Here is a 17,859-nt window from a genome sequence, read left to right on the forward strand (position 1 = left end):
TTTGTTCATTTCATATACATATATTCTTTGATGGCTCCAAACAGTAAAACTCCTTGTATGTCCTGTGTCTCCGCACACGAACAGACAATATATACAAATCCATAATTGACCGATACTTAGAGACTGATCTGTTGTAGATACGTTTAAGGGTAGACTAAGGATTAATTGACTACGATTACTAGAGATTACAAATGGTCGCTTAAATCTGCCATTCTCATTTCTCTTTTCTCTGGAAGATTGAGCTGCTCTGCTTATTCATCTCGTATTTGGAAAACATTTATTAATAGACAACAAGAAGACGACGACGACGACGAGATTATGCATACGTTGAGATATTGACAAGACATATTGACAACATTATAAATTGTTTTTCTAAATTTTTCTTTGTGTGAACTTTAATTCGTTTGTAATTGAATTGGTAATTCCGTAATTAAAGCGCTCTGTGTTTACTGGGTAATTTCAAAAATGTTCCATTTATTATTTTTCCTAGGGAGCTTGTGGCGCAATTTCGTACAAAAAAATACTTCCTTATTTTTAAAACCATTTAAATAAAATTATGAAATAATATAATAAAGCTGTATTAAAATAAATTTGTAAACTCCCATTGCAAACCCTCCCTAAACTTGGGTCAAATTTATAACCTTCGATGGGAACCGAAGAACTTAAGCTACTTCGAGTGTTTTTGGTAACATTCTGGGTGTTCTGTGTGTTTTCAGTACTTAGATTATGACATAAGCTACAAGCCATTGTTGTTAGTTAATTGTTAAGATACATACTCACTACGTGCTACGCAAACAAGGTCCTGCCTGACATGTGACGTTCTCTAGCGAATTGGCATTACTTTTGGACATTCATCGAATCGTTACCATACATTTCAGGTGGCTTCAGGCGGTGGATATGTCGGGTGGCGTGGCAGGTTGGGGGTTAAGTGGGGGGCAGAGAGTCAGCAACTGCGTTGGCTACGCTGACTTCTAATCGGCATACTTTGGACCAGCCAAAATACTTTATTCCTCGGGGGCTGAGCAGGTTAGGATTGGCAATGGCGGTCATTACACCTGCTTGGCGGCACTGGCATTGGCACTTGAGCCACCCTGGTTGTCTGTCTTCTGACGCACAGCGGTTTCGGGCAGGAAGAGCACCACAAAGCCGCCAAAGATGCTCCAGGCGGTGAGCAGGGTCATCAAGAGGTGGCCCTCGATCTTGTTCTGAAAGACATAAGTTCAGGGTTAAGGGTAATCCTTATGAATATGTCTCTACAAGATGTAAACTCACCAGTAGCGACAGGTAAGGTGTGAGGATCAAGGCCAAACCGGCGGCCACATTGCAGGCACCCACGCCCACATTGCGTATGGGCGTGGGATACAGTTCCGCCGTGTACACCGGCATTATGGTATTGCCAGCACTGATGGTGAACTTGCCCATCATCAGGAATGTGATCTTCAGCCAGAGCAGATCCGCATGCCCCTCGGTGATCGCCGCACAGCAGCAGGCGACGCCGGCACAGATCAAAGTGGCGCAAAAGAGCCACTTCTTGCCCACTTTGGTGATGATGTACATGGCCACGGCGATGGCGGGTATTTCGACTAGGCCAGCTAGCGCCTGTGGAAAAGATAGATAAAACATAACATTCAGGAGGGGATGAGGACGAGCAGGGCAAGTGGACAAGATGTCAGCTGTCGGCTGGGCGCATTAAATCAGAGCGGCATCAAAGGTGCGCCCGGCGTTGTCAAAATAAATTATGCAATAAATTAGCTGAAAACCTCGCTGTCACGCCCATTGTCGAATGCTGGACAGTGCTGAGCAGATGGCTAGGAAAAGTCGAGAAAATCGGTCCCCAATGCCAATCATCAAGTTGGCCAAAAATAGTGTGGCTAAATAAACACATGTCGTGTAAGTGGATTATTAAGGTTATTTAGGATTTTTAGCTAATAAAAATATTGTAATGTAGTACATAGCTATTTAATTATACATTAAAACATTTTTACCTGTACAAAAATCTATAGTCATAGACATGTCTAGTGCGAACTGAACATCTTAAGCCCACTAATTCCATTAGCTTTTCGTTCCACACAAAAAAAAAAAAGAAGGAAAACAAACAAACATGGATTTCGGACAACATTAGGTGCTTAGTGCTTTAAAACAATCAAATCCCGAACAAATGCCAAACATGCCGAACATTTTGTACACTCAAGGCCCGTCAGCACTGTGCTCAACATTCTGCTGGCCATCTGCCAGGTGGAAGGGGCTAAGATGGCTGCGAGTGGCGCTGCGGCCGCGACAGGATTTATCTACTATATGGTGGATGGATTGGAGGTGGGTGTGGGTGTCGGCCAGTAACATTATAATTCGATTGCAAGCACATTTTCACACCGTCCAGCCAGTCGGAGAACACTTGACATCGAACAGACGACAGTCTTTAGTCAGCGTCTGATGGAATTGCTGACAAATCCAATTAGGTGACCATCAGTGCCACCGAAAATGGTGAACCTCTTGGCAGTGGCTAAATGCCTGATTGATCCTATATGTTAACAAGATTTCGGCTGAAGATTCCCATGCCGTCGTCGATGATTTGCCTAAGTGGATTTCCCTGCGCCCACTCTGCGTATACTTAATGTCTTAAAAACAGCGCAACTCACCGAATTCAAGTAGACATTGCCGCCAAAGGAGCTCATGTTAAGAATAATGCCGTAGTAGACCAGATTCATGGTGAACCAGATGCAGAAGAAGCAGATGGAGATGCGGCGCAGGTAACTGGAGCGGAACAGGTAGGTAACGTCCTGCGTACTGCTCTCCTGCGTCGGCGGCGTCAGCTGATAATCGGCGGGCAGCTGGCGACCATTGAACTTGGCGGCCGCCTCAATAATTCGACGCACTTCATCAATTCGACCCTTGACCAGCAGCCAGCGCGGCGATTCCGGCACCACAAACCTAACGTACAGAAGCATCCAAAATTAATCAAATCAAATTTAGCGCAGGAAACATGTGCCGCGGCAATTATGCCACTCTGTTTATAGTGGGGAAACACCCACGCGCTGTTTTCTTATTTATTCACATGGTCTGTGATCTATATACACATCTGTTTTCATGCCATATATTATGCTGATAGTTTACCTGCCCAAGACGATCAAAGACTTACCAAAGAAAGCACAGGAAGATCCCCGGAATGCCGATGCACAGCTGTAGGCGTTGATAATCCTGGGTGAGATAGGCCAGGCCCGAGATGATCATGTAGGAGATTGGCAGTGGAAACAGGTTGTACATTCCGGCGATGGTTCTCCACTTGCCATCCACATACTCAATGGCTAGGATCAGACCGGAGTAGGTGACCGATACCGATACCAGACCAAGCAGAGCGCGAAGTGTGAGATAAAGCTCAAAGGAGCTGCAGATATAGAGCCAGAGACCTAAATAAAATATACAACGAAAATGTAACAATTAAAAGTTATGATAATTTCTTAATTGGCTTAGGAAATGGCCCAAGATGAGATGAGAAAAATGCTACGACACTTTGAATATCACGTATACGACTAGTTGTAAGAATAAATCGAATGCCAGGCCAATGCTTCAAATTCAATGCTGCAGTTAAAATGTTTAAATTTGTAGTAATTTAAGGTTAGTGTGGTAATACGCTTAACAGTTAATTAACGCTTTGAGAAATTTCCTAGGAATCCCCAGCAGCCTCGCAATCAAAAGCAATTCCGCACACGTGCCCACCCTCGATGCCAGTCCCTCATTAGTAATGTCCTTTCGAATGCAAATTTCAATTATACATTGTGAGAGATTTAATCAACAAGGACAACAAGGCTGGCAAGAGCCAGTCAGCCACAACTGCAGCAACGACCACCTGACAGCCCGGCCCCACAAAACCCGCAGAGAGCCACTCGATGTGCTCGTGTTGACCCCCCGACATGGCCAAGTTCACAGTCAACGGAGGAGGACATCGTCAGGGCCAATGTCGGTGTGACTTCCGTATATTCAGGGGTATATATGAGGTGGATTGAGGTGGCCAGTGGTGTGTGTGTGTGAGTGTGCGAGGGGAATGAAATGGCCTTTAAGGCTCGAGAGACACTCACCGAATATGGTCTGCAGCACGGCCGATATGAAGAGCATTGTCTTGCGGCCGAACTTGTCCGATAAATAGCCGGAGATAATGCCACCTGTTGCCACGCCCAGCAGGAAGAACATCTCGGCCACGTTCTTTAGGTGCTCCTTCTCGCAGACCAGATCCCACTGCGATGTCCAGGTGTTGCCGACATTGTCGTTGGTCTCGTACTCCCATTTCTCGCAGGCCACCAACTTTTTATCCATCTCCGCTGGTGTCTAACTCAATAGGGATATTTTAGCTCATTCTGTTAATTTTAAGCATTCTAGGTTAGCGTCTTACCTTCCAGTCTGATGGCAGCGTGGTTTCATTGCTCACTTGACTCCAATCGATGCCCTCCCATCGCCGGCAGTTGTCGACGGAGCCACTTAAGTTCCGCCAGGTGGCCACTTGCATGTGCTGGAATTGCGCTGGGCGCTGGCACCAAAAGTCCTTGTTCGCCGCCTGGTAGATGGACGAGGATATGTGGAAGGTGTTGGGCACCTGGAAGAGCGACAGCAGCACCGTCATCAGCAACTGCCACTTGCCGTAGTGGCCCATCAGGTCGCCGATCACGTCGGTCTCGTCCTCATCGTCCGCCGGATCCAGTCCGCTCACCGCCGCTGCTGGCGACTGAGGCGTCGCTGCCTGCTGTTTGGGCGGGATGGTGGGGCTGGTTGTGGGGGATTGTTTGGCGGAGTCGTGCATGATGCACAAAGGAACTGAAATCAGAAAAGTGACAATGAATCATCAAGCAAGGAACTCTAGTAAGCAATATTTGACAAAATCATTTTAAGAATCTTTAATCTTTAATCATCTGTATAAACAATATACAGTTTGTTGGGTAATGAAATGAATGAAAGCTACTGACCTTATACTAAATAATCAAATCATAAGAACTAGTTACAAATGATTTATTTCTAATTTTCCATCAACCGATGATAAATAACTAGCAAAGATGCAGATTGACTTAGGGGAACATGCAAATAATCGACTTCTGCGGGCAGGGGAATTAATTTTATTGCCCGTGTCAGGAGCACACAAAGGAGCAATTAGTTAAGTGGTCAGTGACTGGCCATAAACCAACTCGGAGTCGGAGGCCAAAGCCTCTCAGAAACAGTCAAGTCCGAATGCAGTCAAGTCAAGCGGCTCTATTTCATTTATTAGGACAAGCCCCCTGCTTCCTGCCCCTTGAAGGGTTCTGATGCCCAAGTCCCGGTCATTGGTCAACCTGCGTTCGATGGAATTCAATCACGTTGGAGGCGATTAACTACAGCAGCCTGGTCTCCGGCAAAGGCAAAAGTTGGTGCCGAGCACCGAGGATGGAGAACTGAAGCGAACCGAGCCAGCTAGCACTACAAAGTAAAAGAATAATAGCCAAGATTTAATGTAATTGCGTCGGGGTGGACGGAGGCAGGAGGAGGATGAGGATGAGGTGGAGTAGATTGCTCCTGCCATGTTCGTGTCCCTTTGCTCAGTTTGCTAGTTGAACTTCTGCCCCATCCATTCCGTTCGCATCCTTTCTCCGCTTTGCTCTGTTTGCGTTTTCTTTTGTGGCCACTGACCAGTGGGGCTTTTGTAGCGCATTGGCTTTGTCTGGGATTTGCCCGGAATGGGTCCATATATACCAGATATAGCTGAATTGAGCCCGCGGCCCAAGTAGCCGAAGGTATCAATGCCCAAAAGTAGGCAGCAGGCGGGCAAAGTTTTCGTCTCGAATTAGCCGACTTAAATGTTTAATTCCGTTCAGTTGATTTATCTGCGGGGTATTAGTAAGCCAAATTAAGCAAGCACGCATCGAAAACGAAAAATTTAGTTTGAAAGGATTTGGAATTATTCAGTAAGTTTGTAGAATACTAACTCTATTATATGCCACAAAGTAGGATTTTCTTTCTTTTTTTTTTAGTTAAAGCACTGAATGCATTTAATACTCAATTTATTGAAAGGTAATGTTTAAAGTGATTACTAAGTTCTTTCTTTAAATCTGAAGTAATTAAATGTGCTTAAATTCATAGCGTTTAAAACTATGCACGATATCAAATCTCTCCTTTCACATGACTTGTCAACAGCAAGGATATCACTATGTGTCCCCATGAATCAAGTTCCCGCGCATATCAATCAACGGAGCCAACATTTATGGCACAATTCCCGGGAGCCGTTAGTTAAATTTGCAAATGCCCAGGCGGCGGGGGGCGTGTCCAAACCCCCGGAAGAGATATTCCATTTAGGAGGGGACTTAGCATATGTGGCCAGTGGCCACCACACCGCATCACAGTGGCTGCAGCAGCAGTGGTTGTGGCAGTAAAATTCACGCCATACGCCGCACGTGATAAGCAGTTGAGCGCACATTTTCACGCACTTGTAAACAGGAATAAGCGAAGCGTGTCCGCGAAAAGCCGCGGGCTGGAGCGACCGACCACCCAACCCATCCTATGCTGCCTGGCAGGATAATTAATTATCAATTTTATGGGCCACCCCCTCTTGGCCAGCTGCAGTTTGCAGTTGGCTCTAGCTTTTGGGCCAGCGGAGTTACTGGGCGGCTGCTGTCGCAGATGCAAGTGCCACTGGTGTCCGCCGAAGGTCGTCGCGACGTCGCCATGTCGTGTGGGCACAACGGCTCAATTTCAATGCTATAAACTACGTCGTCGTCGCCGTTTACCTTCAACTCGCGGCGCACATGGCGTATGTGCAATATCGTGGCACGCTGAAAATAACGCTAATTGCATTCAGCAGCTGTTGTCGCTCTGGTCACACCCCAGTTGTCCATTCGGGCCCCTATTCCTGCCCAGCTCCCCATTCGCTGGCACTTGCTGGTATGACAGACAAATCGACAGGTTCCTGGTTTGTGGGATTAAATCAATTTAATAAACTAATTGGAAGCTGTCGAAGATGGATTAGTCCTATAATTCGTCTCTGCACAGGCATTAATTGAAAATAATTGGCGCGCGGATTTAATTGGCTCAACTAGATAATTCGAAAAGTAACTTAAATAATGTATATATTTCATAATCCAATCATAAAGTAAAACATTTTATTGAAGTCAAGTGTATACTTTCTAAAAGTGATAAGCTTTTCAATTTATTGAATTTGCGTTCCGATGTGCACATTAATATTAATCGGATTTATATACATTCCAACGATAGATAAATGAATGTACCACTCAATCAATTGCCTAGTTAACCGACAGCTAGCCGTAATATGAGAAACTGGTTCAAATCGCTCTTTCCTTTTTTGTATGCATATCAGGCCCATTGTACTGCCAAAGATAGTACTATCTATATAGACAGTTTCACACCCCATGCAAATCAAACGGCAATGGCCCATGTCCAATTGGTAATTACGTTTACATTGCAGCCATAAATAACAAATTATAATGCCATGCACGATCATAAAAGTGCACACACATCCCGCTCCCACTGGTGGTGTCCACATATCTGCGGGTTCCCAGGGACCTGGCAAAGCTCCGGAGGCGGATGCGTCTGGGCGCGATCTCTTGACACGCTCCACCAGCGCCAGGGCGCCTCAATTGAACACGATCCACACAAGCTCCTCTAATAATGATTTGTTTCAATTGAAAAGTCAATGCCAGAGCTCTCTCCCACTGGCCATTAATAATTTGCTTAGCTTCCATTCGTGGTTAATTAAAAAAAAAGCGACCAAATGTGGCGCTAAAGACAATTGACAACGGGTGAAAGAGAGTGCGCGTCTATCTTGCTACTCATATTTGCATAAAAATGCGAAAAATTACTACCGCTGGTTGTAAAATATTAATGAATAACAAATTTAATTAGCCGAAAGTGTGCGTGAGAGCCAAGTTTCCATAGCATTAATGGCGTTTTGTATTTCATACAGATAATGGAAACTTTTTTTTTGGTATTTCCGTCTACTAAACATTAAAACTGACTAAAGGAAAATCCGAAAAGGTTTATAGTTTATAGTTAAGTATCATTTGTTAAAGATATATATATACGATTATTGATATATAATATAACATATAATGAAAGTCCAGATATTTATATACCTTTCCTTTACATTTAACTAACTGCTCCCGTTCATCTGAATTTTTGTGGCACTTTAAGCAGCACAATGACAAATTGAGGGGGCTTTCCCCAGGCAATTACGACCAGCCGAGTGTAGATAATCAGGAATGCGAAAGAATCTCATAAGCGTCATAGTCACAAAAGCCGAAATGTGCTAAATATTTCTAATACAAAGGCAAGCGTTTAGCTCTGGGGAGCGAAGAGGTGGGGTGGGGCGGCTTTTGGGTGGGTGGCTACTGGCAGGAGAGGCAGACAAATTGCCGCTGTAATTAGCCGTCATGCATATAAAAGTGCATTCACTTTCATGCCATGATAGAAAAGAGAATTGAGAGTGCCGAGGGCGGAATGGGATGGGAGGGGATGGTATGGGTTTGGGTTCGTTTGGGCTGGTGATGATGATGATAATGATGACGCCTGCATCTGCATTTGTGCAAGCATGGCTCGGTGACGTTGCCAGCTAATTTGCACATTTATAGGATTTGATTTGTTTATTATGCATTCACCGCCGCTGAAGGAAGCGACGGGGTGGCGAGCGAATGCTCTGCCAAGTGGGTAATAGTAATCTTCAGACACTTGCACGCAGCAACGAGCTGCGCTTCCGTTTCTCCGACAAGTGCCCTCGGTGCGGATGAGCGATGACGATGGCGGATGGCGGCTAGGGGTTGCAGGAGCGGGACGACATACCGCCGGATGACGGCTCGTCATCGTATAGCATTGGCCAGCCTCACTTCATCACTTGTCAGACTAATTGCAACTGTGTGGCAGCCGCTTTCGGATAAGTAACAGCATCGCTGCACCACGGGGCGTATGCGCAACGTCTAGCGAATTGCATTCAATTCCGCCGGCTGCTGGCTGCTGGCTGCTGGCTGCTAGTTGCCTGTGGCGATAGTAAATAATGGCAATTCAAATTCGATTTGCGCCCGCACAACGCACCATTTTCAGTATAAACAATTCAACTTTAACTTTCTATATCGCCGATTTGCGCACGAACGTGCTCGAAACGACCGATAATGGGTCGATCTTTTGGTTGGTGAAATTTACGACCCCACGCCTGGCCATTAACACAATTGATTTTGGCACTGGGTAAACAAATTCAAAAACGAATCCATAAACAACACGAATCCGATCCGGCCGCTTGAGCCAGAAAACTAATGCGACTAATTCCGAAGTAAATCAGCCAATAAACGAATTTACTCCCAAACCTTGCGTTTTACGGCCATTTTTCCGGTGAAAAACAAATGCAAAGAAAATATACGAATCGGCTCCGTCCAAAGAAAACTTTGACCGTCATTAAAAGGCAAATTTTAGGCATCATAAATTTTGAGAAAAACAAGTCTAGCGAAATATTCATAACATATTTTAGATACTTTTTCTTTAACATGTGTAAAACATTGTTTGAATATGAAATTCCTTTTTTAAGCCATTTAATTATCTCTTCTCATTTTATGATGTATAATTTGAAGTGGTATTGTCAAATTCTTACATAATTTTGTCAATTGCCTGCAAATTCACCTTATGTTTGGCAAATGAAGTCAAGTCCTGGCAATAAAAACGAGCATATGTCAGCATTTTTCATATCAATGCGAGAACACATTTGCAACTTTATAAGCCCAGCCAAAGCCACAAAACCCTCGAACACATTTGATTGCCACAAATTGAAGGCAGCTTGACAATTTTGTGTGATCGGATTTCGTAAAATGGCACATTTTCACAAATTTTCAAATGCCAAAATCATTACAATGAAGTGTGCTCCCCTTCGAACAAACCCAACCACGAACAAGGATCAAATCAATTCGAATCAATTGAAAAGGCAGCCACAAAGTATTTGAAAGTTTTTATGAGGTGGGCGTGTTGTTGCCACATGTGTGCGTGTGTGTGTCTGTTTGTCGATATATTATGCAAATTTCCGCTACCTTTGGGTGGCTCCAACCCGCCTCCATCACTTCATCGCACTCGCAACAAATTCATCTCAAAACCGTTCATCTGCGGATATCTTTTATTTAGCAAGAATTGCGAGTGGGGCATTTGGGTAGGTATATACCTATAGGTTGGTGGAAACATTGCAATATGGCAATTCCGTTTTGTTCTCGTTCACTTTTGAAGGGTCCTTACTGGCTTCCTTCCGCTTGCCGACTACCGTGCAGCTGCTGCTGGTATGTCCTGCCCAGTTCAGCTCAGTTCTGTTTGGTTTGGTTTGGCTCGGTTCGGTTCGGTTCAGTTGAGTCCGGCCCTGGCTGCATTTAGCTGTAAACAAAGTCAGAGATGCGATGCACAGGATACAACCGGACTCGCAGCCGGAATCGGTCCAGTGTTGTAGTGCAACACAAAAGAATATAGGTCATCAGCCATGGGCGAAATTTAGCTAACAAAAGGTATATGGGTACTCCATTTAAAATTAAGATGCTTTCTGTCAATAATGTTTAGTTAAACAAATATATGCTTTGCTAGTTGTAAATGGTTTCCAAGAAAGCTCTTTAGACGATAAGAGGAATGCCCATCCCACCGAGAAATACCCAAGTGGTCAAACATTTAACCACTGTCAATCAAAGAACCACTTTCGCATAGGGTATTTCCAATTTCGTTGGCCATATTTGGTATTTGGATTCATATTTGGTATCTGTTTAGCTAGACTCCTAATGTAAATCCGTATGGATGTCTAAGTGAGTGCCCGCTGCTGATCCATTGTTGTCAACATGAATTCACAATTCTATTTCCATTTGGTCTTGTCGGTGGCTGGCGATGGGCATATAGATGGGCCTTTGCCCATGCTCCGCGACTCGTGTCTTGTTAATCGAATAGCAAATCGTTTGGCAATTTCAAATTTTGCCAGCTAAGCAGCCATCTGCCTGCCCCTCGCCAGCCCCACCCCTCTATTGTGGGGTCGCGCGCCTTTTTGATTAGAATTTCCATTTCAAAGTGCGCACTGATTTGCTACTTTTATGCGCTTCCAATCAGTGGCAAGTCGAGAGTCAAAGCATCCGCCATTAGCATAATCTTACGGCAAGGAGTGGGTGGGCCAGGCGCCAGGTGATTGCCAGCTATGTTTGTTTGCCTGCCCCCCACCGCCCACCACCGTTGACCTCCGCCCCTGCGAATCATTGGCGTGCATTGTCAGGATTCCCATGCCCATTGGAATATGCTTGTGAGCTACTCAATATGTTCAATGCCGGGTTATGTGTCTCGGGACTCAGCCATGTGGAGTTTTCAATTTCATTTTCATGAGAACTCTTGGCTCCTTAGACATTTTCCTTGACTAAACTTAAGTCCTCGAAGGAATGTAAAAGCACTCTATATTTGTTTGCTTATGCCAGGCAAACGGCTTACAATGGCATATTTTATAAGTTCTCATGAAAATATATATCATTTTTATATTGAAAATAAATTACTGTTGTTTTTTAAAGGCAATATGAACCAACGCATTTTATGGAATCATAAAAGTTGCCATTATACATGCTAGTGGATATGAGCTGGCTACTTTTAAAGACTATTTCCGTTTATGTCATTTATGGTTACCATTTACGGGAAAATCCTCGAGGCAAATTCGGATCCTTGGAGTGGAATGAGCAGATTCTGCCCGAGGGCCTAAAGCTGCCTTCAACAATCTGTCAGGATAAAGTCATTGTCGTTGTCATTGTTGTTATTCTCATTGTTGTTATCCTGCTGTTGTTCTTCTTGTTGTTGCTGTTGTTGTTGCAAGAGCCAAACAAATAGACTCGGGCGGCGAAAAAAAAAAAAACAAAGTCACACACACAGACGCAGAGCAAGAAGCAAGGAAAAAAAGGCGCACAAATAAACAAACAAAGGAGAGCAAAGCAAATGTCGCTGGCGGCACGTCCGCGAGCAAGGATGCCAGGACATATATTCACACATCCCCCACTCCCCACCGATTTCTCCACTGTGTCCTGCCGCGTTGCCAACGTCGCCAGGCAGCCTGTGTGCGTAATGAGCTTACCTTATGGATAGACAAAACAAGTTGCTGCGGGTGTTGCTGTTGCTGCTGTGCTGCTGCTGCTGCTGGTGTCGCAGGTTCGGGCGCAGCCAATCCTGCAGCACGCGTCCTGCTGCACAATTGGCAGGGCTGATGGCGACTTCCTAGCCCGTTTCCTGCGGCTGGCTCTTTTTGTTTTGATGGTGTGTGTCTGTCTGTCTTGGCGCGGAAATCCGTCGCACGCTCGTCGTTTTTTTATTTTCTTTTTCTCTTTTTATTTTTTCTCACTTTTGGAATAAATTTACGGCTAGAGGCGCACTAAACGGAAACTGACACGTAAAATGCTGTCTGATTTTACGAGCGTCTACGGCCCTACGGTCTCTACGGAATATGCGATACACGTGGTCAGGTGGGGGTGCAGAGCACTTGCTTCGCTATTTATTCGATGCATTTCGGGGATTACTCATACGCAGCGTGGTACGCGGGGCATGGAAATTGATTCGCGCGCGCGTTTTCCGCCCGCTGAAGCAACAGCAATTTGCAATTTGAACAACCGTAAATAAGTGGCGAAGAGCAGCGGCACTCTAGTAAATAATAACGCGATATTATAATAACAATAATAGGTTGATATTATGAAATTTCAAGCGATTCTGTGTGGGCCGCTGCCACTGCCCGCTCGCATTATTTATGGGTTGTCCAAACATTGTCTGGCGGAATTGTCTTTGGGCGGAATCATGAGTCCTATGTGTTAGCACATCTCAACAACGGAACCCAGTATATATAGCATGATTGTTGCCACTCGCATTTGTTGCTGTTGCTGTTGCTGTGGCTCTTGTTTTATTTATTTAATTTTATACTATGCGCACTCACGCACCCACACCACGGATATCGGGATCTCGGAATCCCAGAATCTCAGAGTTTTTGAATTTCGGACCTCGTACCGCACTCGTACCGCTTGTCTTTTGGCTGCTGGCGGCAACAACAACGCTTCCTGCTCTTGATTCGCACTATTTGCTAGGCGCTGATGCTGAAAATGCGATTCGACTGGCGACGGCAAAGGGCGGCTGTTGCGGCGTTCAAGTTCATCACACAACGACTGACCAAGAGCAACTGAGCGCTCGTCTCCAAAGCGAAGAACTTTTATAACCTTCTCCCCACCGCCCCCAACGAACTGCGACGCCGGCAGCGACGTTGGCAGATTCGATGCTCGGATGCTGCCAGCTTGGACCATTCTCTTAACACGCTCTTCTGCGCTCTTTTGCTCTCGACTCGCGTGGCGCGCAAAACTGTTGCTGTTGTTATTTAATCGCCGGCAACGCTTCACTCGGCATTACTGCCATACACTACGCCCCAAAAGGGGACTCCCCGTCATATCGAAGCTCACGGGGAAAAGTAAAACAATAATTCATTTTTAAATGAAATCATAATGGACAATTAATTTAGAGATGCTAAGTACTTTTTACTATCAAATATTGTTGCAAATAAAATGATATCGTTACTAAAATGTTATACCTATTCAAATAAAATGATAGGTTTTTAGCATGAAATAGTGTGAACGTATTATAGTATTTTAATAATATAGAATAAATGATTCTTTTATAATACGAATTTGAAGATAAAACTATCTAACAAAATAAGAGTGTTCATCTTTCGATATCAACAAAGCACTGCAGCTCCCCTCCCCTTGCACTTCCGCCTGAGGTGTAATGATATAAATCAATTGATGAAAAATGAATGACTGTAGCTATATCCGATGTGTGAAGTGCAGTTTGACCGACACAAGGAACAGCGGACGGCGGCGGAGATCGGCGGCAAATCGGCGGAGCGTGCCGAAAGATCGCCCGCCAACCGGCGATCAGCGGGTGTTTGGGCCTAATGTATCTAGCCGTCAGCGGTCGCGACCAATTTGCCTGATAGATCACATCAAATATGATTCTGACAATTTGTTGACACTTCTGTGTGTAGTTTGTGGGTGCCTTTGTATTGTTTCTCGTATTTATTTTGGGGTAGTTAGTTGACGATGATTGTTTAATGGCAATGTACTATGATGCCTGGTGGTCGTTCATGGCGTTATGATTCTCATATTGACAGCGATCTCCCCAATCCCCCGAATCCCTCGTTTTTCTTTCGGCAATGCCCGAATTTTGTTACGCCGAAATTCGGCTGCTTTACGATTGATTTATGACTGCGGGGTCTGTGGGGTCTGCGCTTGTTTATTGTTCTTTCGTCTCATTACGCGAAAATTTGTTATTTATTTGCTTAGAATAAGACGAACGAGAAGACATAGTTGCAAAGGCATTCAAGCTTCCGTCAAAGATAACAAACAAGAATCGTTGTTCGGTGGCTAAATTGTTGCTAATTGAATGCCATAAATGGGTGCTAATTGTGAAGTCAAGCCCGAAGTCTAAATTACTATTGAGCTGTTAACTTTATTAACTATTTTTAAAGTGTTATCAGCTTAAGAGTAGAAAATATTTGTTTTCTGAAGGGTAGGTAAGTATATACCTTGATTAAGAATATGATTCATTTCAAATAGAATTCGGCGAAAATGAAATCATGATTCATTCATCCTGTTGATTTCCCTCATTCGTCTCAATGTTCTCAAAGAAAATGTAATAAATTTCTCATCGCAGACTGTCAATTGGGAATTTTGAGTGATTAGACTCGTTAAAATTAGGTCACAAAATATAAGAAGTGATAATAGAAAAAGTATATGATGATCGATTGGATGTTTATTAATTTATTTATTTATCTTGTAAAGCACTTTTAATAAGTTGTTACAAATATGTCAATTATTTTATTTTCGTGGAAAATTTGAGTTCCCATGAGTTGATAATAAATGCATTCGCATTGTTAATTTTAAAATTGTTTATCAGTTGTTACACTTATTCCATAACCTTTCCATTTCCAACTTCCCACCCTTATTAAACAAACATTCATTCACAGCTGAAAAAACCAAAGGTGGAAAATTTATCGCATGCGATTTTTCGACTTGCCTGCGAGAAGAAGTATTTCCTAATCAATTTAAAACGCTCGTACAATAAATGTGACTATTCGTTGTTGTTTTGGTTTGGTTTATTGCTTTTCTAGCGGGAGACAAATGGAATGCAAATTCTGCTGGATTTATTTATAATTTCCCAACGACAGAAATAATTAGCTATTGAGTGGGAAATCAAACAACACCGAGCTTTTATCAATGAACCGAACAGAAATGGGGTGGGGTGTTTCAATAAGGGAGGGGCTCGACTTGATTTGGCTGACAGTCGGTTTCAGTTTCAATTTCAGTCGAGAGTTTTGTTTGCTTTGATTTATACTAATATTCTAATTGGATTGGCGCTACACGTTTTCCATAAATTAAGTGGCATACAAATAATTCGCATTCACATTCGATCGGTGGGGATAACAAAGCCAAGTACGCAGTATAGTATAGCACCCAAAAACCCCTGCCTGCCCCTTACCCGCGAACAACTCCTTCTGTATTGCAACGTGCAAGTGTCACTGATTTATGGCCAAGTGCGAGTAAATGTGTGTGTGTGTGTGCTGTGCCAGTTAGCTTGTTTTGACCAAGTTAACTGGTTTAATGGCCCAATGGGGAGCAGTGGTGGCATACTCACTTGTCCCGCTCCTGCTCCGCTGACTCCGCTCCTGCGGCGCCAGCAGCGGCAGCTCCAGTTCCATCGACGGGCTGTCGTGGGTTAAGCTCTTGCGTTTGGCCATCGTTTTTGCCCGTCGTTTTGTTTATACTTCTAATATTGCCCCTTGATTAATGATCATATACTAATTATCGAGATACGCGAATTGGCAAGGCCAGTTTTGATTTCGAATTCTATTTCTAGTTCGGTTTCTGCACACACTCGCTTTACGACTTGGCGCCTTCTTCCCGCTCTTATCACGCTCGTGCGGCGCTTATCAAACCGGCATTGGCTGGGTTCCGCTGTTGACTGACTGGCCAGCTGGGCATGGACAGCTAGGGCGCTCGGAATAGGAGCTATTCACTCCGTTGCCCCACATAAATCACGTTCCAATTAACCGAAATTGGCCAGACGTGTTGGCATTCGGTGGCATTACTACTGTCCAAGTAGTTCCACAACAATGGCTCAATGGGATCCCCGATAAAAGTCGGGATGATCCAGGCACTACGGGATTGCTATTGCCTCTTGGCGCGACGTGTGAACTGAGCGGCGAACGGTGGCTAACTGACTGACCGACTATGGGCTGGCTGGTCAGCGAAGCCCCCAGAGTCTGAAGCGATTGGCGTCGCCTTCGGCTGGGGCTACCGAAATTCACGATTCAACGGAAACATTCCGCCGCAGAAGAGGGTACTGTATGATTTTTCATATGCTTGCAGCACGCCAGAACGAAAGCTGGCTAAATGCCTGGGTAATTAACACCACATCAGAAATTATTTAAAAAATTTTTTCAATCGCTATGGCCTAGGGTGTTTTGCATGATCCAACCATTTAAGAAACATAACCGTTAGCTTGAGCGGTCTTTCCTTTTCTTCCATTTAAAAGTCCCCCTTACACAACTTTAAAGCTCCCCAAAAATAATATTAAATGTATACAAACATAGGAAATTAGTATAATTAAAAATATAATAAATTTTGATATTTAAAAAAAGGTATTTTAGGAACTTACATCTTAAGTTTCAAAGAATATTCATGTTTTTTATTATTATTATTATTTAATAAGTAAGTAAGTAAGAGTATTTAAACTTCGCCTGCTCCCCAACTGCATGTCGTTTGCTTGTGTATTTTTTTTTTTGCACGGCTTGTTTGTTTTGGTTTTGTTTTACAATTCACAGCAAAAAGAACAGCAGCAAGTTCGTTTATTTGGGGGTTCATTAAAATGTATTTACACGTTCATTGATTACTAGTTTCGAACCGAAAGCTCACTTGTTTGCTCATTGAGAAGTGATGTGAAGTGCGCGGGCGACAGCTGAATGTCATCCGCGTCTGAATCTGTAAGCCTCATTGAACCCGGTCATCAATATGTTTCTGTGATTTCAGTTGCTCGTGATGATTTCGATTTGACAGGCTTTTATCGCGAAATATGCAAATTTCAAATAAGAGCGCTGAAGTTTGGCAAAACCGAGGACATGTTTAATAACCCAAATCCAAGATATATTATGAAATATTTGCTTGAATTATGTCACTTTTGATGAGTATTGTTTTTTTTGTAATTTTATTTGCTTAGCCAAAGAAATATGAAGCAGCTTAGATTGTCATTATATTTAAACTTTTGGATTTGCATGCCAGGATATCATCGAGTATCCTGCATGAAAAAGCTTAAGCGCAGGAAGACAGTTTCCCAACCAATTTTCCTTGTCAAGCTCCCACGAGAAGCTTTCGGTTTTCCCGTCAAAAACTCACCTCAACTTCCAACCCCAGGAATGTTTGCTTTTCCCAGGATATTCTGGCGCGGCGAATCGAAGCGCATGAAATGGCAGGGACTTAGCACGCATTAAACAACATCAAAATAAACAAACAATTTCGCAGACAATTGCTTCGAGGCAGTTTGAAGCAGCCGCAGCGAATTGCGGTCGAAGGTCGGGGCGAAATTCGGAGTGGGGTGGGATTATCCTTTTGGAAGAGTGCTCGTTGCTTGGGTCGTGTGCCGCCACAGAGATTCACAGAATGGATTTGCTCTGGTTTGGATGCAAGGCGCTAATCGATATGTACCAGACAAGGGTCCTTCGTCCTGTCAGCCACTTCAACGGGGATGGTCTGCGGTTGATGGTTGCGTTTGCAACTCCTTGACACCAGCAATCTGTTTTCTTTATTTGGCCAGTGTGTGAGAACCATTTGATTC

General features: G+C 43.9%; 1 protein-coding gene across 8 annotated transcripts; it reads right to left on the reverse strand.

Annotated features, from left to right (window-relative positions):
- Positions 1 to 454: 454 nt before the first annotated feature.
- On the reverse strand, positions 455 to 16,241 carry LOC6727866 (organic cation transporter protein). Of its 8 annotated transcripts, none has more exons than XM_039294706.2 (8): positions 13,002 to 13,176; positions 12,074 to 12,367; positions 4,385 to 4,803; positions 4,074 to 4,320; positions 3,137 to 3,404; positions 2,637 to 2,928; positions 1,273 to 1,599; positions 455 to 1,205 (listed from the first exon to the last, which is right to left on the reverse strand). In XM_039294706.2, the coding sequence occupies exons 3-8, from the start codon at positions 4,787 to 4,789 to the stop codon at positions 1,050 to 1,052; spliced, it is 1,695 nt and encodes a 564-aa protein (XP_039150640.1). In that variant the 5' UTR covers positions 4,790 to 4,803; positions 12,074 to 12,367; positions 13,002 to 13,176; the 3' UTR covers positions 455 to 1,049. The 8 variants fall into 8 exon arrangements, with proteins under 8 accessions (XP_039150640.1, XP_016034441.1, XP_039150641.1 ...); XM_016175421.3 differs by having other exon boundaries at positions 12,074 to 12,430; XM_039294707.2 differs by having other exon boundaries at positions 12,991 to 13,176.
- Positions 16,242 to 17,859: the final 1,618 nt, after the last annotated feature.

Source organism: Drosophila simulans, chromosome 3R (genome assembly GCF_016746395.2).
Source record: "Drosophila simulans strain w501 chromosome 3R, Prin_Dsim_3.1, whole genome shotgun sequence".
Taxonomy (NCBI): domain Eukaryota; kingdom Metazoa; phylum Arthropoda; class Insecta; order Diptera; family Drosophilidae; genus Drosophila; species Drosophila simulans.